We start from the raw sequence: 23,761 nt of genomic DNA, 5'->3' as shown, positions 1-23,761 counted from the left end.
TTGGCGAGACTATGTTTCCACCATCACCTCTGCTTCTTCTATGAGTGCAGTCTGGAAAAAAGTGAGGAAATTGAGTGGTAAATACTCTCCTGACCCGGCTCCTGTTCTACGGGTCACTGGTGTTGATATAGCAAACCCTCTCGACGTTGCCATTGAACTTGGCACACATCTGGTCCGTATTTCCCGAGGGCTCCATCTATGCCCCTCGTTTCGTTCCTCAAAGTCTGCCAGAGAGTTAGTACCCTTGGACTTTTCTTCTCTCGGAGAAGAACAGTATAATGTGCCTTTTACACTTCAAGAACTGGAGGCAACGCTCTCAGCTTGCCGATCATCGGCAGCTGGGCCTGATGACATTCATATTCGTATGTTACAACATTTACATCGGTCAGCCCTTGTAGTCCTCTTACACCTCTTCAATCTTATTTGGGCACAAGGAGTTCTTCCCCAGCTGTGGAAATCTGCCATTGTTCTCCCTTTCCGCAAACCGGGTACTACAGGACATGATGCCTCCCACTATCGCCCCATCGCTCTTACAAGTGCAGTTTGCAAAGTGATGGAACGCCTCGTAAATCGACGTTTAATGTGGTATTTAGAGACTCACAACAGTCTCTCCACTAGTCAATATGGCTTTCGTAAGGGTCGTTCTACCATAGACCCCTTACTACGCTTGGATACGTATGTTCGTAATGCCTTTGCGAATAATCACTCAGTTATTGCCATATTTTTTGACCTTGAGAAGGCATATGACACAACTTGGAGGTATAATATTTTGGCCCAGGCCCATTCCTTAGGCCTCCGAGGCAATCTACCATCCTTCCTTAAGAACTTTTTAACTGACAGACATTTCCGTGTTCGAGTCAATAATGTTCTTTCCCCGGACTTCGTCCAAGCTGAAGGTGTCCCTCAGGGATGTGTTCTAAGCACAACACTTTTTCTCCTTGCTATAAATGATTTGGCCTCTGTTCTTCCACCCAATATTTGGTCATCACTCTATGTTGATGACTTCGCTATTGCTTGTGCAGGCGCTGACTGTCACCTTATTGCAGTTTCTCTCCAGCATGCGGTTGACCGTGTTTCCACTTGGGCCACCACACATGGGTTTAAATTTTCAAGTACCAAAACTCACCAAATTACTTTCACTAGACGCTCTGTTATCTCCGATCATCCTTTGTATCTCTATGGCTCCCGTATCCCCGAACGTGATACAGTCAGGTTTCTAGGCCTTCTCTTTGACCGTCGGTTAACCTGGAAACCTCACATTACCTCTCTGAAGGCAACTTGTCACAGCCGGCTAAACCTTCTTAAAACCCTTGCTCATCTTTCCTGGGGAGCTGATCGTCGAACTCTGCTTCGCCTACATTCAGCCCTCGTTTTATCGAAACTCGATTATGGTGACCAGATTTATTCCGCGGCCTCTCCTGCTACTCTCTCTAGCCTTAACTCTATCCATCACCAAGGCTTACGTTTGTGCCTTGGTGCTTTTCGCTCTTCCCCTGTTGAGAGCCTCTATACAGAAGCAAATGTTCCATCCTTGTCTGATCGCCGTGATGCCCATTGCCTTCGTTACTATGTACGCTCTCACGATCTACACAATCCTTCCATTTATAGAATGGTCACCGATATTAGTAGACATTCTTTATTCGTTCGCCGCCCCTGTTTGCTCCGTCCCTTTTCTCTTCGCCTACATTCACTCTTGTCTTCCCTTCAGTTACCACCTTTATATGTTCATGTAGCATCTCACTTTTCCCTACCCCCCTGGGAAGTTCCAGCTGTTCGGGTCTGTTCTTTCTCACTCCCTTGCTCGAAAGCTCAACTGCCTACGGTGGCTTCCCGCTCTCTTTTTCTTGATCACTTCCACTCCCATTCTCATGCCACCGCTGTGTACACAGATGGCTCTAAGTCTTCAGACGGCGTCGGATTCGCAGCAGTGTTTCCGGACAGCGTCGTACGAGGGCATTTACTATCTTCAGCTAGCATTTTTACTGCTGAACTGTATGCCATTCTTGCAGCACTTATTCGTATCGCATCTATGCCTGTGTCATCATTTGTAGTAGTCTCAGACTCCCTTAGTGCTCTACAGGCTATACGAAAATTTGATACATCTCATCCCCTAGTTCTCCGTATCCAACTTTGGCTACGCCGTATCTCTACCAAACATAAAGATATTGTTTTTTGTTGGGTCCCTGGTCATGTCGACGTACAGGGCAATGAACAGGCAGACACTGCTGCGCGGTCAGCAGTATATGACCTACCAATTTCCTATCGAGGTGTTCCATTTCTGGACTATTTTGCTGCAATAGCTACCCACCTTCGCACCCGTTGGCAACAACGTTGGTCAACTCTGCTCGGTAACAAACTTCATTCTATTAAACCGAGCATAGGTTACTGGCCGTCTTCTTGTCATCAGTGCCGAGGTTGGGAGACCACTCTCTCCCGCCTTCGCATTGGCCACACTCGTCTTACTCATGGGTATCTCATGGAGAGGCACCCTGTTCCTCTCTGTGAGCAGTGTCAAGTTCCAGTATCGATTAGCCACATTCTGTTAGACTGCCCTCTCTATCAACGAGCACGCAGAATTTACCTCCAACGTCGTCTTCGTTCTACTACTCTCTCTTTACCTTCCCTTCTTGCTGATGGACCCTCCTTTAATCCTGACTCTCTCATTGACTTCTTGACAACGACTGATTTACTCCACAAACTCTGATGATACTTTTCGCACTCCCCTCAGCCCTTTCTAGTTCAGTCTCTTGCTGCCCTTTACCCTTTCACCATCCACTACCCCGCTGTTATCCGTAACCTATTACTCATCCATCTCCCTTTTGCTACCTGATGCCCTCGCTCCCTTCCTGCCCTGCAGCGCTGTATAGTCCTTGTGGCTTAGCGCTTCTTTTTGATTATAATAATAATAATTATTATTATTATTATTATTATTATTATTATTATTATTATTATTATTATTATTATTATTATTATTATTATTATTATTCACTTTTAACATAATGCTGTCTGAAAAGTTGTTAGGTAAGACACATATGCAACAGTTAGGTATCTTTATTTCGAAACGTTTCGCCTACACAGTAGGCTTCTTCAGTCGAGTACAGAAAAGTTGATAGAAGCAGAAGATACTTGAAGACGATGTAATCAGTCCGTCACCCTTAAAGTTTTGAGGTGGTCAGTCCCTCAGTCTGGAGAAGAGCATTGTTCCAAAGTTTGAAACAATATTGTTTCAAACTTTGGAACAATGCTCTTCTCCAGACTGAGGGACTGACCACCTCAAAACTTTAAGGGTGATGGACTGATTACATCGTCTTCAAGTATCTTCTGCTTCTATCAACTTTTCTGTACTCGACTGAAGAAGCCTACTGTGTAGGCGAAACGTTTCGAAATAAAGATACCTAACTGTTGCATATGTGTCTTACCTAACAATCTGTCGGTATTTTATACCATTTTAATGTTCTGTCTGAAAAGTCTTAGAAATTTTTTAAAAGGCTTCAGACTTACCCTAAAACTTTTAAATCGCAAAATATAATAAATACTAGGCATTTTTTGGTGTTCTAGAGGGAAAAGATTTTCCAGGTTACAAGTGTACTTTTTAGATCAAAGTCATTACGATTTCGCGAGTCAGAAAGTCAGGTTCCCGAAGTGGAAGGTTCTCATGAATGATCATCCTGCTGAACTAAAACTTTCTCATGAATGATCATCCTGCTGAACTAAAACTTTCTCATTAAAGGGATTCCTACAAAAGTATGAAAGAGGAATGAAAAGACACAATACTTGACTAACAATACACAAACCGCACATAGAGGGAAATTTACGACGTTGCCATCTGACTTGGACCAAGGTCCAAGTCAGACCGAAACGTCGTGTATTATCAAAGAGGAAATGGGTAGGGGTTACTAGAGGAGGTGTTTTCTTACCAAGGATATCAGTGTGTCTAGTGGGATAACCATTGATGGTGAGTGAGTGACCATGGTCAGCCGTCACCACCACCAGTGTGTCCTCTTGGCTTGTCATGGACACTGCCACCTGCACCGCCTCCGCCATTTCCACGGTCTCCGACAGTGCCTTCTGCACCTTGTTCCCATGATGACCCAAGTCGATCAGGCCGCCTGTAGGTTGAGGTCACAGGTCAGGTGTTTTATAAAACCATGATACCGAACTTTTTTTTTCACTTTGACGGGTTTAGAGTTTGGTTATGACTATAATGTATACTTTTGTTTCAATATTTTTTCATGATTTAATGGTCAAAATCCGAACAATGACAAACTCCATAAATAACATTCCATTGATTCCAAAATTCTGTTATCTACGTACCTGGGTAAATTTATTATGGAAAAATGGAGAAAATCTATGGTTTCAAAGGTGATTTGTTTGCAACTGTTATTACGATTTCGTGATTCAGGTGTTGGATCTTGTGTAGTACAATGCCATGGCTAAGCTTCCGTTGTACCTGTATTAGTGTAATAAAATGGGTTTTGCTCTGCTATGTGTATCTTTGTGCTGAGAAAGACTATAATGGAACAATCTTTAAAGACGTACTGTACTTGCCACCATTTCGCCTTCCAAACACGATGACTCCTATAGAGGACCTGCACCTTAAATATATCATAAAACCCTTCCATAAGGAATAACACCGAACCTCCTAGCATGTTGAGCCTCACCTTCAACGAGGAGGAAGTACCCATTTGGGTCTTTCTGTAGGACCTCAAGAGCAGCCTTGGTCATCTCCGGCAGGCTGGGGTCCATGGCACTGTCCCGCTCCACCACGTAGTCCATATGACTGTAGCCAAACAGTCCTGAAGTCACGTGAGAAAAAAGTGAAAATAATGGATATTCGAATTACATGGCATGTTTGTTTCATGCTAGCTGATGGAACCTACATCACATCATACACTACCCCTCAAGGGAGGCTCCTTGATGCTCTGCTCCAGTTCCTTGAATCGAGTCTGAAAGCCTTCCATTCCCCCAGACGCCGTATCACCCTTACGGATTTAGCCTGTCTCGTCTTTGAAAGGGAGAGTTTTGGTAACTCGGTTCTCCATTCACTCATCAGGGTACTCACCTAGGAGGTAGTCAGTTTTGGAGGTGTCGAGGGCCAGGAGGTCGTCCCTGTTCCAGACGTACGAGGCTCGCACCCCTCTACTAGCCTTGTCGTCTATCCACATGTTGATAAGGTTCTTGCCATCCTTTCTGAAGCCGTACCGGCTCTCCTCCACGTCAAGCACGTCGCTGGGCGTCAGTACACGACGACCACCACCCATGATAACCTGTAGTAGGCGGTAGACAGGTGAATACACACCACAACCTAGTGTTGCCCACTAACAATTTGTGCTTTAAGGGGGCTGTTGTAATAAGTACAACTGATACTGAGGGACTCCTGATGCAAGGAATTTCAACTTTCTCCCCTGAGTTTCACCTGATTACTCCCATTTCCAGGAACTTATGAACCTGATGAGTTTAGCGCTTCCAAACCATACCACGGGTGGGGTTTGAACCCGCGGTCATGTTAGCGCTTCCCCCATAAAAACAATTACAAAATTGACTGAGATGTTGAACATTGGAATTGTAAAGGAAGACATGGATAAGTTGCGAACCTTAGAAATATCCATGTGGTGGTTACCGTGAGGGCAAGATAGTTGAGGTTAGCTAAAATCTAAGAGAAAAAATAGCTTCAAGAATCTGTGCATTAAGAGCCTGGCAGAACGACTGCAGTATGGCACAGCTGGTAAGAGCCTTGACCTCTTGGAGCCAGGACTTTTTTAAAACCCACATGACCTTCCTTGACCTCCACTTCGAAGTTGCCATATTTTCTGAGAAGAAAACTTCTATAAGAAATCATGATGACTTTTAATGTGCGTCAGTGTTAGGGAAGAAGGTAAGGAAACAAACACGTCTCCTGGGTAGAGGTTTTATCTCCAATCGAAACACTTGGCCTGAGTAGTAACGTAAATACTGGTTGTAAGTAGTAACCTAAACACTGGTCCTGAGGGGTAACCTAAACACCGGTCGTGATTAGTAACCAAATTCTGTCCCAGAGGTTTGGGAGTGTGGTCGTAGTTAATAAGATGAAGTACAGGTATTTGTATTTACAGTCTCGTGTTTGCGAGCTGGTGATGTACTGTACGTGTGTGTGTGGGGGGGGGCTGGTAGACATACTGTACGTACGTGTGTGGGGGGGGTGGTAGACATACTGTACGTACGTGTGTGTGTGGGGGGGGCTGGTAGACATACTGTACGTACGTGTGTGTGGGGGGGCTGGTAGACATATTGTACGTACGTGTGTGGGGGGGGCTGGTAGACATACTGTACGTACGTGTGTGTGGGGGGGGGGCTGGTAGACATACTGTACGTACGTGTGTGTGGGGGGGCTGGTAGACATACTGTACGTACGTGTGTGTGTGTGGGGGGGCTGGTAGACATACTGTACGTACGTGTGTGTGGGGGGGGCTGGTAGACATACTGTACGTACGTGTGTGCGGGGGGGGGCTTGTAGACATACTGTACGTACGTGTGTGCGGGGGGGGGCTTGTAGACATACTGTACGTACGTGTGTGTGGGGGGAGGGGGGAGACAACGAATCCACAAGTGGAAAACAAAACAATGAGAAAACCTCACTGGTAGGCCAAGGTAAACATAATAATAATAATAATAATAATAATAATAATAATAATATTATTATTATTATTATTAATTTAACCTACCAGAGTCTTCTGTTTTATAATAATCTACCACAGTCTTTGTTTTATTTTATGCAGGAGGGTTCGTCTGTATCACTGGCAAATGTTTAATATATTTGTGTTTAATGTATGTATAGGAATAAACAGAAGAATGGACTGGACCCGCAGTTCTTACAGTAGCAGCCCAACTCTGTACAACTAAGCCATAAACCTTACACAGGAAGATTTTTATAGACGGCATTTCTGTGACACCGACTGTGACCCAATTTTCACTTCCACAGCCTCGGTAGCTTTCATGGTGCAATACATCTAATTGGCTTTGAGGGGTATAATACCTCGAGGGAGGTTCCTTGACGCTGGTGAGGGGCTCTTGGTCTACGGAATTGGATCTGTGCTCCAGTTCCCTGAATTGAGCCTGAATACCTTCCATCCCCCCCCCACAGGCGCTGAATAATCCTACGGGTTTAGCACTTCCCCATGATTATAATAATAACGAGGGGTATAAGAATATACTATATACCATGTAAGCTGGGGCTGTGAGGTCACAGTTGGTAATACACAAGTGTTGTTTGTAAATTCTTCCTGTAGTCTCCGCCCATTCTAATGCCTTAAACAAGCACGTTTTCTTGGACTGTAAGAAGGCGTTTGACACAGTTCCACACAGATCAGTGCAAAAGCTGGTGGACCAGGCAGGGATAAGAGGGAAGGCACTGCAATGGATCAGGGAATACCTGTCAGGAAGACAACTAGTCATGGTACGTGGCGAGGTGTCAGAGCGGGTGCCTGTGACGAGCGGGGTTCCACAGGGATCAGTCCTAGGACCGGTGCTGTTTCTGGTATTTGTGAACATGACGGAAGGAATAGACTCAGAAGTGTCCCTGTTTGCAGATGATGTGAAGTTGGTGAGAAGAATTCAATCGGACGAGGACCAGACAGAAGTACAAAGGGATCTGGACAGGCTGCAGGCCTGGGCCAGCAACTGGCTCTTGGAGTTCAACCCCATCAAGTGCAAAGTCATGAAGATTGTGGAAGGGCAAAGAAGACAGGAGACGGAGTACAGTATAGGGGGCCAGAGACTACAACTCTCACTCATGGAAAAGGATCTTGGGGCGAGTATAACACCCCAACCGAATAACTGATGCAGCATACGGGCGCCTAGCAAAGCTAAGAACAGCATTCCGACATCCCAATAAGGAATCGTTCAGGACCCTGTACACGGTGTACGTTAGGCCTATGTTGGAGAATGCAGCACCAGTTTGGAATCCACACCTAACCAAGCACGTAAGGAAACTAGAGAAAGTGCAAAGGTATGCAACAAGACTGGTCCCAGAGCTAAAGGGGATGGCCTATGAGGACAGTTTAAGGTAACAACCTGACGACACTGGAAAACATGAGAGAGAGGGGGATATGATAACGATACACACAATACTGAGAGGAATCGACAAGGTGGACAGAGACAAGATGTTTCCGAGATGGGACACTTCAGCAACACACACACACACACACACACACACACACACACACACACACACACACACACACACACACACCTACCTACACAACTACCAAAAGATTGCATAGAGACTGGACTAGCTCCTGGACCCAGATCAGGCCTCCTGTTTGCTGACCTGATTAACCAGACTGTTATTGCTAGTCACACGCAGTCCAAAGTACGCAACACAGCCTGACTGATCAGGAACCGACATGAGAAACCTTCCCAGTTCCCTCTTGAAAACAGGTTTGTTGATAAATTCCCTTTGTGTACTAAGGGAAGGGTGTTCAAAACTTATTGCTCAGTTATGTGTACTCATCACCGCCATGTTTTTTGTTGGGGGTGTTTTACACCGTCTGTCAAGCCTCTTGCTTCGGTCAGGCTTGGACCAGTTAATGGCAAGTCGTACCGTAACGTCGTCATAAGCTTCACTGTCGTATGTGCGGGTTATTTGTGCATAAAACCATACCGCGGGCGGGGATAGAACCCGCGATCAGAGAGTCTCAAAACTCCAGACCGTCGCGTTAGCCACTGGACCAGCTAGCCACAATAGAGTTCGTCACGGCCACGCTAGCTGGAGATTCGTCTGTAAAAACTTGCATTTGTGGTCACAGTGGTGCCTATGCTAACCTTCCTGTGGTGTAGAAATATACCTAGTTGGACGAATCTTATTGTGGCTAGCTGGTCCAGTGGCTAACGCGACGGTCTGGAGTTTTTGAGACTGATCGCGGGTTCTATCCCCACCCGTGGCATGGTTTGTTTGCAATCGTGTCATTACGATTTCGTGAGTCATATTTGTGCATTGTTCCAGCCACGATCATGTGCAATATTGTTTGTGGGGACTAATCCCTTCAGAATTTTCCATGTGTAAATTATGATGCATCTTCCGCCTACATTCCAAGGAATACAGTTTGATTGTTTTAAACGTTCCTGGTAATTTAGGCGCTTGATCAAATGTATGTGTAGTGAAGGTTGCATTAATGTTGATAGAATTACTGATGATATGTTAAGTAAAAGGACACTTAGTGCAACTAATGTGACATTTTATTGTGGCAACGTTTCGCTCTCCAGGAGCAAAACGACAGACATGATAAAATGTCGCAGTAGCTGCACTTGTGTCCTGTTACCTAACGTAGTGAAGGTTCTCTGTAAATTCTCCAGCTGTGCAGTTTCGCCTGTCTTGTAGATGTCTTGTGCCCGGCATCCACACTATGTCCCAGTTTTCATCTCGGAGGCGTCACCGCCAGCTGGAAATTCACTGAATTTTTTTGTAATATGCTAAATAAAGGAGAGAAGTGGGTGAGGGGCTGGGAGGGTCAGGTGGGCCGATGGGAGGGGGAGTGAAGATGTTGGGTCAAGAGGGGGAGAGGGGGGAAGGCTTGATGAAAGAGAAGGGGGGGATGAGAGGCAGCGGGAGGGGTAAAGAATGAAGGGGCAGAGAGGGTGAAGCGTGACCTACTGATTTGACCTCTGACATTTGCTCAACACTTAGTGGCAGTTAATAGTAGTTACTTCTTAGTTCTCCCTTCCCCTCCTTCCTCCTCTCTCTCTCTCTCTCTCTCTCGTCTCCTCTCCTCTCCTCTCTCTCTCTCCTCTCTCCTCTCCTCTCTCCTCTCCTCTCTCCTCTCCTCTCTCTCTCCTCTCTCTCCTCTCTCTCTCTCCTCTCTCTCCCTCCCTCTCTCCTCCTCCTCACTCTCTCCCTCTCCTCTCCTCTCTCTCTCTCCTCTCTCTCTCTCTCTCGTCTCTCTCTCCTCTCTCTCTCTCTCTCTCTCTCCTCTCTCTCCCTCCTCCCCCTCTCTCTCCTCTCTTCTCTCCTCTCTCTCTCCTCCTCTCTCTCCTCTCTCTCTCCTCCTCTCCTCTTCTCTCTATCTCTCTCTCCTCTCTCTCTCCTCTCTCTCTCCTCTCTCTCCTCTCTCTCCTCTCTCTCTCCTCTCTCTCTCTCCTCTCTCTCCTCTCCTCTCTCTCCTCTCTCCTCTTTCTCTCGTCTCTCTCTCGTCTCTCTCTCGTCTCTCTCTCCTCTCTCTCTCCTCTCTCCTCTCTCTCTCCTCTCTCTCTCCTCTCTCTCTCCTCATCTCTCTCTCTCCCTTCTCTCTCTCTCTCTCTCTCTCTCTCTCTCTCTCTCTCTCTCTCTCTCTCGTGTTTACCTAGCAGTGTGGGGGGAGGGGAGGGGAGGGAGGAGAGTAATATGTCGCTCCTTGTATAACTTTCATGTAACTATTGTTTTAAGCTGATCCAGTCATCTATAATCTTCTCTTTAATGTAAAAAACTCAGTTTAGTGATAATGTTGGAAGAATTACCGAAAATGTGTTTTGTAAAAGGTGCGACATTTTATTGTGGCAAAGTTTCCCTCTCCAGGAACTTTGTCAAGCTTGACAACGCTCCTGAAGAAAGAAACACTGTCAGTGTGGCATTAGTTGTTTACCACATTCCTAGAATATCTCCTTTTACTGTGAAGTGATTTTCACTGTCCAGTTACTTGGCTGTTTCAACTTTTAAGATTTAAATAATAAGATATCACAAGGATCCCAATGGAAATAAGTCACTTTGTCTGGCTTTTTTTTGGGGTTATCCTGGGTAATTTACACACATGTTACTATCATTTACCAAACTACGGCAGGCCAGGACTCGACCCCACGACACACTGTCCCGCCTCAAGAGACAACATAACGTACATGTCACCTTATATCTGAGCCAACGATCCTAAGAGGATCAATGGCTCATATGGTAAGGCGACATGTACGTTGTGTTGCCTCTTGAGGCGGGACAGTGTGACGTGGGGTCGAATCCTGGCCTACCGTAGTTTGGTAAATGATTCAAACCCACAAGTTTCGTGTTTCACTGCTATGTTACTATATATGGGGATTACCAATAAACCCCTGGTTGTCTTCAAGAGGGAGCTGGACAGACACTTTAAAGTTCAGTACCTGACCAGCCGGACTGTGGTTCGTATGACCTGGTTATGGACCTGGCCGTGGGGACGTTGACCCCCCGACCCCCCCCCTCCAGGTATGATAATTTGTGTAACTATTTGTGTACCTAAACTTATTTAATCCGACGAAAAGGAGCCAGTATTTAGGAAAGTTTTTTGATGCATATAATTTTTCTTAAAGCCGCTGAAGGCTCTTAATCCAAGGAAATGGATCTACTCTATTTTCTTAGTTCGAGTGTGTCTGCCTCTCATTCTCCAAGCGTTGTGTAACCCCTACGGGTTTGTCGTTCTCCTAAATCTAATCTTTGTTCCTTGGCTGTTCAGGGAAGGACTCTTGATCAAAGGTGTTGGAGCTACCTGGTTACCTCGAATAGCCCAGGCACTATGAACCCTCCGGGTTTAGCGCTAAAACGTTATTTTATTGCGCATTTCGACGTTTCAGAGCGGACTGAAACATTTTTCCAGTCTCATTATTTTTCCTAGTTAAAATACGTAAATCATCACATTTCTACTCGAAACGAAATAAAAGGTAACCGGAAGCTTCTGTATTTTACTCGTGATAAAAGACGTAAGTGTGTGCGAGACCTCACACTGGCGTATATAACACTGGGAAACAAACTTTAGGATTTGTCAATAATGTGAACATAAGGAGAATGTTCGTGTCATTGTTTACCGAAGAAATATTTGTGCCAGCGCTCTCTCTGGGTGCTGAGTGAAGTTGCTAGTGTACTCACTTATTTGTACTTGCCTATTTGTGGTTACGGGGGTAGATTCACAGCTGCAGGCACCGCCTCTTCGCTGGCTGCTAGTGTGTACGTGTACATACGTGTACTCTGCGTTGTGTAGAAAAGTGGTTCAGAGAACCAATAGAATGCTGAATTAAGACACTTTTACAACACTTGGGTGAACCAATAGAATGCTGAATTAAGACACTTTTACAACACTTGGGTATCTTTACTGAGGAAACGTTTCGCCAGCCAGTGGCTTCTTCAGTCCAATTGCATGCTTGCCTAACCCATAGGCATGACCTACTTCCACATGTCCAAGGTAACGCCACCTACAACTCGTCACCTCACCTGTCTACAGTATATAACCTGCTGCTCTGCTCTCAACAGTTACTGTACTCCTATCAAGCTTGATGGTCTTATCACTTCAACTCCAAGCTGAGGGACTGATTACCTCGAACTCCTCATGTTTCACCTTTTTCTGCATTGAACTGAATAAGTCAATGGCTGGGGAAAGGTTTCCACAATAGATACCCAAGTGTTGCACAGGTCTAACTTGTGCAACAAGTTAGACCTGTGGATCAAAGTACACAGGAGAGACGACCATATAAAAGGAGTGAACATGAGATAAAGAGGCTTTTGTAGATTGAGACACTTGTGCAACATATGGGAATCTTTATTAATAAAGATTCCCATATGTTCTACAAGTGTCTCAATCTTCAACTTGTCGGTTTTCAAAACCATCTATCACAGAGAGGCTTTTGTTGGTATCAGCAACAGGGATAAGAAGAGCCACAGTTGTAATTGAGAAGAGTGGAGCCGAAAGGATAAGAATGTACATCTAGGTATCTTTATTTGTAGATGTTTCGCCATACAGTGGCTTTATCGATAGTACAGGGAGACAGTGTGAAGAATGTAGAACTATATACAAAATATGAGGTACTCAGTCCCTCAGCCTTGAATCTTCACCAGCTCCAAGACTAAGGGACTGATTACCGCATCTTTCGTATATAGTTTACATTCTTCACACTGTCCTTGTACTGATAAAGCCACTGGATGGCGAAAAGTCTACAAATAAAAATACCCAGATGTTGCACATATATCTAATTCTTCATCTTGTCGGTACTGTATACCATTCATATACACAAGAATAGAGGAACATTGCAGCAGGCTTACTGGACCATATTAAGCAGATCCTTCTCAAACCCAACCATTTCCACCCACCCATTCTTCCAACTTTTTTCCAAAGCTACCCAAGAATTTGCTTCAACACCTCGGGTACAAGATGAAATTGAGACACATGTGCAACATCTGGGTATCTTTATTGTAGACGTTTCGCCATCCAGTGGCTTTATCAATACAAATTCCAGGACATAACTTGAAGACTGGAGAACTATGTACAGAAAATGAGGTAATCAGTCCCTCAACCTAGCAGTAGGAGCGAAGAGCACCATAGTCGTGGAGATTCTGAAGCAGAAGCAAGGCGCCTGATGCTTATGTAGTAACGTCAGGTGGAAATGGGGCGGGTAGCAGACGAGGGCATAGTCACTGGTAGGTGGGATTCCCCAGTGGAAGTAGGTCCTACCCAAAGAGATGGGTTAGTAGTGGTTGTCGTAGTCGTGAAGATTATGTACATGTCCTCAGAATCAAGATTCCATGATGTTGGAAATAAATGGTATAAAATACCGACACAATGGAAATATAAACACACATGCAGTATAATGTGATCCTTTATTGACTATGTTTCGCCCACACAGTGGGCTTTTTCAAGTCATAAACAGAACTCTGTTTGTGACTTGAAAAAGCCCACTGTGTGGGCGAAACGTAGTCAATAAAGGATCACATTATACTGCATATGTGTTTATATTTCCATTCCATGATGTTGCAGTGTCTGACAGGTTGTTCAAGAATGGTATACTATATAAGCGTCAGGCGCCTTGCTTCTGCTTCAGAATCTCCACGACTATGGTGCTCTTCGCTCCTACTGCTAGGTTGAGCATCGAAATGCCTCTAACAGAGACGATGTAAGGTACGCCTGTGTCCTCCACAGAGACTCCACGGGGCATTTGATGAACTGGAATGAGGCACAACTCGTTCTCACCGAACCAGACCTCAGACGCCGACGGTGCCTAGAAGCCTCACTAATCGCCGTCACCGACACTATAGAACGCAACACTGGAAACTACAAAATTTCAAAAACATTGGCATACATGATACTTAAGCAACACCAACCCAACAACACAGGAGTCACATGATTTCATCGTCTACCCTTCCTCATCATAGGTAGAGGTTGTTTTGATAAAGACCTGCCTCGCATGAGCCAGTAGGCCTTCTACAGTGTTCCTCCATTCTTATGTTCTTATGACATTCCTCAGGTCACGTGCGTCACATCTCACTCTCCGCCTATATATATAATGTCTTTCTACCTCTGTACGTTAGAAGTGATCAAGGTCCCAGGACCGAAACGTTTTCTAATAAATATGTTATAGTGTTTGCTTACGTGTCTTTGTAAACCAACGGTAGTGGTGGATACAGACTTCGAGTGAATGTTGTAGTGTCCATGCACACTCCAGAGTAGCACAGTCTACTGTTTTGTAAAAGGACATGAGTGCAACTATTAATGCGACATTTCCTCTTCAAGGGGGGCTCCTTGGCGTGGTGAAGAGGCTCTTGGTCTGAGGAATTAGACCTGTTGGACTACTTCCTCAGACTGAACCTAATTACCCCCCAATCCCCTGTTCCCTATCCCATCCTCCCCTTTTTCCTTTCCTCCTCCTCCTCCCCACCCCTCCCTTTTGCCCTTCCTTTTTGGCCTTTGGTTTTTTTTTTTTTCCCACAGGCACACTAGTTCCTAGGTAGGGGAAAGGGTACCGGGGTCCATCCCATTCCGTTGAGGTTCTTGGCGGTGGCGTAGTTTGCCGTGGAATCTGGATTGCCTGGGGATGTCCTGATCCCTCTCTGGTATCCCGGAGGGTGGCTTTGGGTGTCTCTCGGGCGACGGGTGTATCTCTGGAAGCCACCTTTCGGATTCCGGGGGTGGTGGCCGAAGGAGGTATGCTTTGTGGTGGATTTCCGGCCGCCCTCTCTCTTGTCCACCGAGGTAGCTCGGCAGATGTGAGGTTGCTATCCCGGATTGCCGGTTTACTGGCATGATGGGTAGGGTATGGCACGGGTTCCATGTTGCATCTGCGCTACTTGCAGTGCTGAGGTCCTCTTGGGCACGGAGGGAGATTTCTGGCCCTTTCATTCCTCCTAGGAACTATCCCTCCCTGGTCCCCCCCCCCTTTTTTATTCTTTTTTTTATTTTTATTTTCTTTTCTTCTTTCTTTTTTTCTTAAAAACAAAAAGAAAGAAGTAACCTAACCATGGCAGCCCTAGTCCATGAACCTGCTACCCCCGGGCCCCTTCTTGATACCGCACCCCGTTCTGACCCCGCCTCGTCTCTGGACCACTCTTCGGACACTCCTCATGCCTCTGTACCTCTTGCCGGTGCTGTTTCCTCACCCGCTTCAGGTACTGAGGCCTCGACTGACTCCTTCGATTTATCTGACCTTCGCTCTCCTCTGACTATGCTTCCGGCCTCTCCCTCTACGGTGCGGCAATATTTGAATCGCCGGCCCGTTCCACGTCGGACCAACTCTGGTACCACGCCTAAACGCCAACGACAATTACCTTCTGATGATACTTCTCCACCTTCTCGTTCTTCTCAGAAAAGATCGACACGTCCTTCACTACCTTTCCACGCTCAGTTTCAGACTGCACAATGGACTAAATTCTTCACTTTGCGACCGACTTCCTCTACTGCCTATCTTTCTGACCACAGTATTGGCAAGGCACTCCTATGCCATGTTGGTAAAGATATTTCTTTTCATGCTCTTAAGAGCGGTACGCGCATCGTCACCATACAGAATGCTACCCAGGCTCATTAGCTTTCTCGTCTTTCCCATATCGATACTGTTCCTGTAACTATTGAAAAGCATCATTCCCTCAATTCTTGTAGTGGTACCGTCATTCTGCCCCATACCATAGTTCAACAAAATTTCCAGACATGTGGCACTGACATCCTTGAACAGCTGAAACTCCAAGATCTTCCAATCCTCAAGGTAGACACTTACGTTCTTCCTGCCCGCGGGCGGAGACGATACCCTAGCAATGTGGCTCGTTTAACTTTTGACTGCCGTGAACTCCCATCCTCAGTTTATGTAGCAGGACATCGGTTACAAGTTCGAAAGGTGATCCCTACACCGCAACAGTGTAGAAATTGCTGGCGATTTGGCCATCCAGTGAAATATTGCAGATCTATCGCCGAATGCCCAGTCTATGGTGCCGATGACCATTCTAATATGTCTTGCAATCGACCTCCCTCTTGCCTTAATTGTCATGAGGCTCACCCTTCGTACTCTCGCCGTTGTCAAGTCTACTTAAACGAGCGGGAAATCCGTTACCTGAAAGAGGCAGAAGGTCTCCCTTATGCCATGGCAGTTTCTCATCTCCGCCTCCAAGGGAGACTACCTCGTGTTTCTTATTCCCGTGTTTCAAAACATCCCCCCACTTCTGGTATCCCATCTTCTGCACCCACCTCTGTGGTTACCTCTCCCATAGTCACTCCTGTAGCTAATTCTTTTGCTGTCCTCGGCTTAGATGTCCCTACTTCAACGTCTCAGTCTGATCTCGCTTCTTCGTGTTCTCTCTCACAAGCCTCAGTAGTGACGAGATCTCGTATGACACCTCCTCCCAATCGTCCCTCTACTTCTCAAAAGTCAAAAAAAGGTCCGTTAACACCTCCTACCCATCTTCCACCTCCTCATTTTCCCTTCCCTGTCTCTGTACCTGGTTCTCCCCCTCTCACTGGCTCTGTTACAAGTGTAGAGGTTCACCCTCCTCCTCGTACTGTACCTTCCTCCCCTGTTCCCTCCCAAGTTTCTTCCTCTTCTGCCACCTCCCAGGTTTCTGCCACTTCTGTCCCCTTCCACGCTTCTCCAGTTCCCTCCACCCTTTCCCCCCCCCCTACCTTGGTATAGTCCATTACAGTTCCAATCTTTACTCATCCTCCCCCTACCATTTCCAATATTGTCTCCCATACGACGTCTCTGAATTCTGAAACACTTGAAGCAATCTCTGAATATATTGCAGAGACCAAACCATCAATGGACACTGATCCACCCTCCGCTCCTTCTCTCTCCTCTACTCCATCTGCGCAACTCCTTTCTTCACAGCGCACTGTTCCTTCGCTGCTTGAACGTTTTCCACTGCCTCCGCATGTGGACTTTTCTAACCCCTCTAGTCCATAGGAACCCTTACCTGCGGATTTCAGGTATCTTTATCATTGCCAATCATGGCCTATTTACAGTGGAATATACGCGGCCTCGGGTAATCAGGGTGAGCTTCAGATGTTACTCTCCCAGTTTTCCCCTGTTGGTGTTTGCTTACAGGAACCAAAATTACACTCTGCTGTTATCTCTCCCATCTCAGGCTATAATTTATTGTATTCTTCAGATCCTTTTCCTGATGGGACCTTTAATGAAAGTGCCCTTCTTCTACGCACTGATATTCCGTACCATCAGCTATTTGTTCGTACTTCGCTGCATTACACAGCAGCCCGTATCCACTTGCATAGGTGGTATACGCTCTGTTCTTTATATCTCTCTCCTTCTCGGGCATTATCTATTCCGGATATTGCCTTTCTTGTTTCATCATTACCACCACCGATTCTGTTACTTGGTGATTTTAATGCCCACCATTTCCTCTGGGGGGGGGGGTCTCACTGTGATTCCCATGGCATTCAGTTAGAGGCTTTTCTTGCCACCCACCCCCTCCATGTTTTAAATACAGGTACTCACACCCATTTTGATCCTCAGACTCACACTCTCTCTTGCATCGATCTCTCAGTCTGCTCTTCCTCCGCCGCATTAGACTTCACTTGGTCTGTTCTTCCGGACTTACATGACAGCGATCATTTCCCAATCATTCTTACTTCCCCTTCATATTCACCACCTCTTCGCATCCCACGCTGGCAATTTGATCAGGCAAATTGGAACCTTTACTCACACCTAACTGTTTTTAGAGAGGTTCCTTCTTCGTCCTCCATCGATGAGCTTTTACACCTCTTCTCGTCCTCTGTTTTAACCGCAGCTTCTCATTCTATACCCCAAACTTCGGGCAGGCATTCTCAGAAATGCGTGCCTTGGTGGTCTCCTGCTTGTGCTCGTGCAGTATGTTTGAAACGTGCTGCATGGGGCAGGTACCGGTACAATAGAACCACAGAGACTTCTTGATTTTAAGCAGAAGCGTGCGATCGCTCGCCGTGTCATCCGTGACACTAAACACACTTGCTGGCGAGATTGTCTCCACCATCACCTCTGCTTCCTCTATGAGTGCAGTCTGGAAAAAAGTACGAAAACTGAGTGGTAAATATTCTCCTGACCCGGCTCCTGTTCTGCGGGTTGCCGGTGTTGATATAGCAAACCCACTAGATGTTGCCAATGAAATTGGCAGTCATCTGGTCCGTATTTCTCAGGGACTCCATCTATGTCCCTCATTTCTTTCCTCAAAGTCTGCTAGAGAGTTAGCACCCTTGGACTTTTCTTCTCTCAGAGAAGAACAGTATAATGTGCCTTTTACACTCCAAGAACTGGAGGCAACAATCTCAGCTTGCCGATCATCGGCAGCTGGGCCCGACAACATTCATATTCGTATGCTACAACATTTACATCAGTCAGCCCTTGCAGTCCTATTACGCCTTTACAATCTTATTTGGTCACAAGGAGTTCTTCCACAGCTGTGGAAATCTGCCATTGTTCTCCCTTTCCGCAAACCAGGCACTACAGGACATGAAACCTCCCACTATCGTCCCATTGCTCTTACCAGTGCAGTTTGCAAAGTGATGGAACGCCTAGTAAATAGACGTTTAGTGTGGTATTTAGAGACACACAACAGTCTCTCCACTCGTCAATATGGCTTTCGTAAGGGACGTTCTACCATAGACCCCTTACTACGCTTGGATACGTATGTTCGTAATGCCTTTGCGAATAACCACTCAGTTATTGCCATATTTTTTGACCTTGAGAAGGCATATGACACAACTTGGAGGTATAATATTTTAGCCCAAGCCCACACGTTAGGCCTTCGAGGCAATCTACCATCCTTCCTTAAGAACTTTTTAACTGACAGGCATTTCCGTGTTCGGGTTAATAATGTGCTCTCCCCGGACTTTATCCAAGCTGAAGGTGTCCCCCAGGGATGTGTTCTGAGCACAACACTTTTTCTCCTTGCTATTAATGATTTGGCCTCTAGTCTTCCATCAAATATTTGGTCATCACTCCATGTTGATGACTTCGCTATTGCCTGTGCAGGCGCTGACTGTCACCTTATTACAGTTTCTCTCCAGCATGCAGTCGACCGTGTTTCCAATTGGGCCACCACATGTGGGTTTAAATTTTCCAGCACTAAAACCCACCAAATTACTTTCACTAGACGCTCTGTTATCTCCAATCATCCTTTGTACCTCTATGGCTCCCGTATCCCTGAACGTGATACATTCAAGTTTCTGGGCCTCCTCTTTGATCGTAGGTTATCCTGGAAACCTCACATTACCTCTCTTAAGGCAACTTGTCACAGCCGACTGAACCTTCTTAAAACCCTTGCTCATCTTTCATGGGGAGCTGATCGTCGAACCCTCCTTCGCCTACATTCCACCCTTATTTTATCGAAACTTGATTATGGTGACCAGATCTATTCAGCGGCATCTCCTGCTACTCTCTCTAGCCTTAACCCCATTCATCACCAAGGATTACGTTTATGCCTTGGTGCTTTTCGCTCTTCCCCTGTCGAGAGCCTCTATGCAGAAGCGAACGTTCCATCCTTATCCGATCGCCGTGATGCTCATTGCCTTCGCTACTATGTACGCTCTCATGATCTCCGCAATCCTTCCATTTATAGAATGGTCACTGATATTAGTAGACATTCTTTATTTGTTCGCCGCCCCTGTTTACTCCGTCCCTTCTCTCTTCGCCTTCATTCGCTCGTCTTCTCTTCAATTACCACCTTTCTATGTACATGTAGCATCTCACTTTTCCCTACCCCCCTGGGAAGTTCCAGCTGTTCGAGTCTGTTCTTTCTCTCTCCCTTGTCCGAAAGCCCAACTGTCTACAGTCGCTTTCCGCTCTCTTTTTCTTGACCACTTTCACTCTCATTCTCACGCCATTGCTGTGTACACAGATGGCTCTAAGTCTTCTGACGGCGTAGGATTCGCAGCAGTGTTTCCGGACAGCGTCGTACAAAGGCATTTACTATCTTCGGCTAGTATTTTTACTGCTGAATTGTATGCCATCCTTACAGCACTTACCCGTATTGCATCTATGCCTGTGTCATCATTTGTGGTTGTCTCAGACTCCCTTAGTGCTTTACAGGCTATACAGAAATTTGATACACCTCACCCCTTAGTCCTCCGTATCCAACTTTGGCTACGCCGCATCTTTACCAAGCATAAAGATATTGTTTTTTGTTGGGTCCCTGGTCATGTTGACGTACAAGGCAATGAACAGGCAGACACTGCTGCGCAGTCAGCAGTACATGACCTACCAGTTTCATGTAGAGGTATTCCATTTACAGACTATTTTGCTGCAATATCTTCCCAACTTCACACCCGTTGGCAACAACGTTGGTCTACTATGCTCGGCAACAAACTTCAATCTATTAAACCGAGTATAGGTTACTGGCCATCTTCTTATCACCAGTGTCGAGGTTGGGAGACTACTCTCTCCCGTCTTCGCATTGGCCATACTCGTCTTACTCATGGATATCTCATGGAGAGGCACCCTGCTCCTCTCTGTGAGAATTGCCAAGTTCCATTATCAGTCAGCCACATTCTGTTGGACTGCCCACTTTATCAACGAGCACACAGAATTTACCTCCGTCGTCGTCTTCGCTCTGCTGCTCTCTCTTTACCTTCCCTTCTCGCTGATGGACCCACCTTTCATCCAGACTCTCTCATTGACTTTTTGACAACAACTGACTTACTTCACAAATTCTGATACCTTCAGCCCTTTCTACTTCAATCTCTTGCTACCCTCTACCCCCGTACTATCCCCTGCCCCGCTGTTTTCTGTAACCTACTGATCATCCCTCCTCCCTTCTACCATCCAATACCCTCGCTTCCTTCCCTACCCTGCAGCGCTGTATAGCCCTTGTGGCTTAGCGCTTCTTTTTGATTATAATAATAATAATGCGACATTTTATTGGTACAATGTTTCGCTCTCCAGGAGCTTTGTCAAGATTTTACGGTTTGACAAAACTTCTAAAGAGCGAAACGTTGCCACAATAAAATGTCGCATTAGTTGCACTTGTGTCCTTTTACTTAATACATGTTACTGGTATCCAAAACCGACAAGCTGATAAATAAGAGACAATCAACACTTAGATATCTTCATTGGCGAAACGATTCGCCTGCGCGGTAGGCTTTTCTTAGTAGATGAATGGTTCAGACAATCGACAAGTTGATAAATTACACACATATGCAACACCTGGGTATCTTTATAAAAATACCCAAGTATTACACGTGTCTAATTTATCAGGCTTTTCTTAGTCGAATACAGAGCCGACGTTTATTACAGAGAGAAGCCGAGAGGCATTTTGAAGGTGAGGATTAAGACACATGTGCAACATGAACATCAAAATGATATACAATACCGACAGGTTGTTAGGTAAGACACATATGCAACAGTTAGACAACTTTATTCCGAAACGTTTCGCCTATACAGTAGGCTTCTTCAGTCGAATACAGAAAGTAGGCAGGAACAGTAGAGATGTGAAGACGATGTAATCAGTCCATCACCCTTAAAGTCGTAGAATTTGAGGTTGTCAGTCCCTCGGCCTGGAGAAGTTCAGTTCCATAGTCAGGAACTATCTGAAGATCAAGCGACAGTGCGGAGACTTAAATACTGTCGGAAGGAGAGGTGCAGGGTAGTAGTAGTAGTAGTAGTAGTAGTGAGAGGCCACTGAGAGGTCATGTCCCTCTCAGATCCAACACTTCTCACTTGAAAAGCTTGTCCAAGGTGTTTTCTGTACCAAGATGCCACGTGTTGCAGTGTCTGACAAGATGAACATCAAAATGGTATACAATACCGACAGGTTGTTAGGTAAGACACATTTGCAACAGTTAGACAACTTTATTCCGAAACGTTTCGCCTACACAGTAGGCTTCTTCAGTCGAATACAGAAAGTAGGCAGGAACAGTAGAGATGTGAAGACGATGTAATCAGTCCATCACCCTTAAAGTCGTAGAATTTGAGGTTGTCAGTCCCTCGGCCTGGAGAAGTTCAGTTCCATAGTCAGGAACTATCTGAAGATCAAGCGACAGTGCTACTACCCTGCACCTCTCCTTCCGACAGTATTTAAGTCTCCGCACTGTCGCTTGATCTTCAGATAGTTCCTGACTATGGAACTGAACTTCTCCAGGCCGAGGGACTGACAACCTCAAATTCTACGACTTTAAGGGTGATGGACTGATTACATCGTCTTCACATCTCTACTGTTCCTGCCTACTTTCTGTATTCGACTGAAGAAGCCTACTGTGTAGGCGAAACGTTTCGGAATAAAGTTGTCTAACTGTTGCATATGTGTCTTACCTAACAACATGTGCAACAGTTGGGTATCTTTATTGATAAAATGTTTCTCCTACACAGTAGACTTTTTCAGTCAAATACAAAGGCAGCAACAGCAGTGAAAAAAAGATGTAATGAGTGCATTAACGTCAGCTTAGGCTGAGAGACTGACCTTGGTTTAAGAACTAATTACGTCATCGTTTTTCACTACACCTGCTGCCTCTGTATTTAACTGAAGAAGCCTACTGTTTAGGCGAAACGTTTCAACAATAAAGATACCTAGCTGTTGCACATGTGTCTTAATATAAGAAAGAAGGAACACTGCAGCAGGCTTACTGGTCCATGCGAGGCAGGTCCAAGTCTCCTACCGGCTTAATCATCAACTTTCCTTTCACAGTAAAATGATTTACTGTGTAAGGAACCTCCCGTATGAAGATAGACTTAAAGCCTTAAATCTCCACTCTCTGGAGAGGCGTAGAATGAGGGGAGATATCATTGAAGTGTATAAGTGGATGACAGGCATAAACAAGGGAGATATTAATAAAGTACTGAGGGTGTCGAACCAGGTAAGAACCAGAAATAATGGATATAAGTTGGATAAATTTAAATTTAGAAAGTACATAGGTAAGTACTGGTTTTCTAACAGAGTTGTAGATGCGTGGAACAGTCTTCCCAGTGGGGTGATAGAGGCTAGGACCTTGGGTAGCTTTAAGAAGAGACTGGACATGTAGAATTGAATGGAAGTATGATAGTAGGGATAACTCAGTAACAGTCCCAGATTTTCGCTTAGCAGATTACGATGGGCTTAGAGAACACTTATCATCTGTTGACTGGGGTAACGAAGAGAGCTATCAATATGACAGTTTTCTGAACACAATACATGCTGCTCAAAGAACGTTTATCCCTTATAAAGAAATTAGATCAAATAGAAATGACCCAAAATGGATGAATAATAGGCTGAAATATCTACTAGGGCATAAGAAAGGAATTTATAGGCGTATCAAAAGAGGCGAGGGTCATCTTATGAATCAGTATATTGACATTAAGAGGGACATTAAAAAGGGGATAAGAAAAGCTAAAAGGGACTATGAAATTAAAGTTGCTAGGGATTCTAAAACTAACCCAAAAAGTTTTTTCCAGGTCTATAGAACAAAAGTCAGAGATAAGATAGGTTCCCTTAAAAATAACTATGGGCATCTTACTGACAAAGAGAATGAAATGTGCTCAATTTTAAATAATTATTTTCTCTCGGTTTTTACACAGGAAGACACTAATAATATTCCGGTAATTAATTTTTATAGTGGATCAGAAGAAGATAAATTATGTAACATCACAA

At 45.3% G+C, this 23,761-nt stretch overlaps 1 protein-coding gene across 4 annotated transcripts in view; it reads right to left on the bottom strand.

The window, feature by feature from the left end:
- Positions 1-23,761, bottom strand: part of LOC128687049 (alkaline phosphatase-like) — a 149,956-nt gene that overhangs the window by 6,300 nt on the left and 119,895 nt on the right. For all 4 annotated transcript variants that reach the window (XM_070082545.1, XM_070082548.1, XM_070082546.1 and 1 more), the window contains 3 exons: positions 5,063-5,267; positions 4,662-4,796; positions 3,918-4,109 (listed from right to left, as the gene is read on the bottom strand). In XM_070082545.1, the coding sequence (XP_069938646.1) occupies positions 3,918-4,109; positions 4,662-4,796; positions 5,063-5,267 (532 nt within the window). The remainder of the gene's footprint in view (positions 1-3,917; positions 4,110-4,661; positions 4,797-5,062; positions 5,268-23,761) is intronic.

The sequence above is a fragment of the Cherax quadricarinatus genome, chromosome 7 (assembly GCF_038502225.1).
Source record: "Cherax quadricarinatus isolate ZL_2023a chromosome 7, ASM3850222v1, whole genome shotgun sequence".
NCBI classification, from domain to species: domain Eukaryota; kingdom Metazoa; phylum Arthropoda; class Malacostraca; order Decapoda; family Parastacidae; genus Cherax; species Cherax quadricarinatus.
Note: the sequence above shows the minus strand (reverse complement) of the source record. Positions and strands in the feature narration are given on the sequence as shown.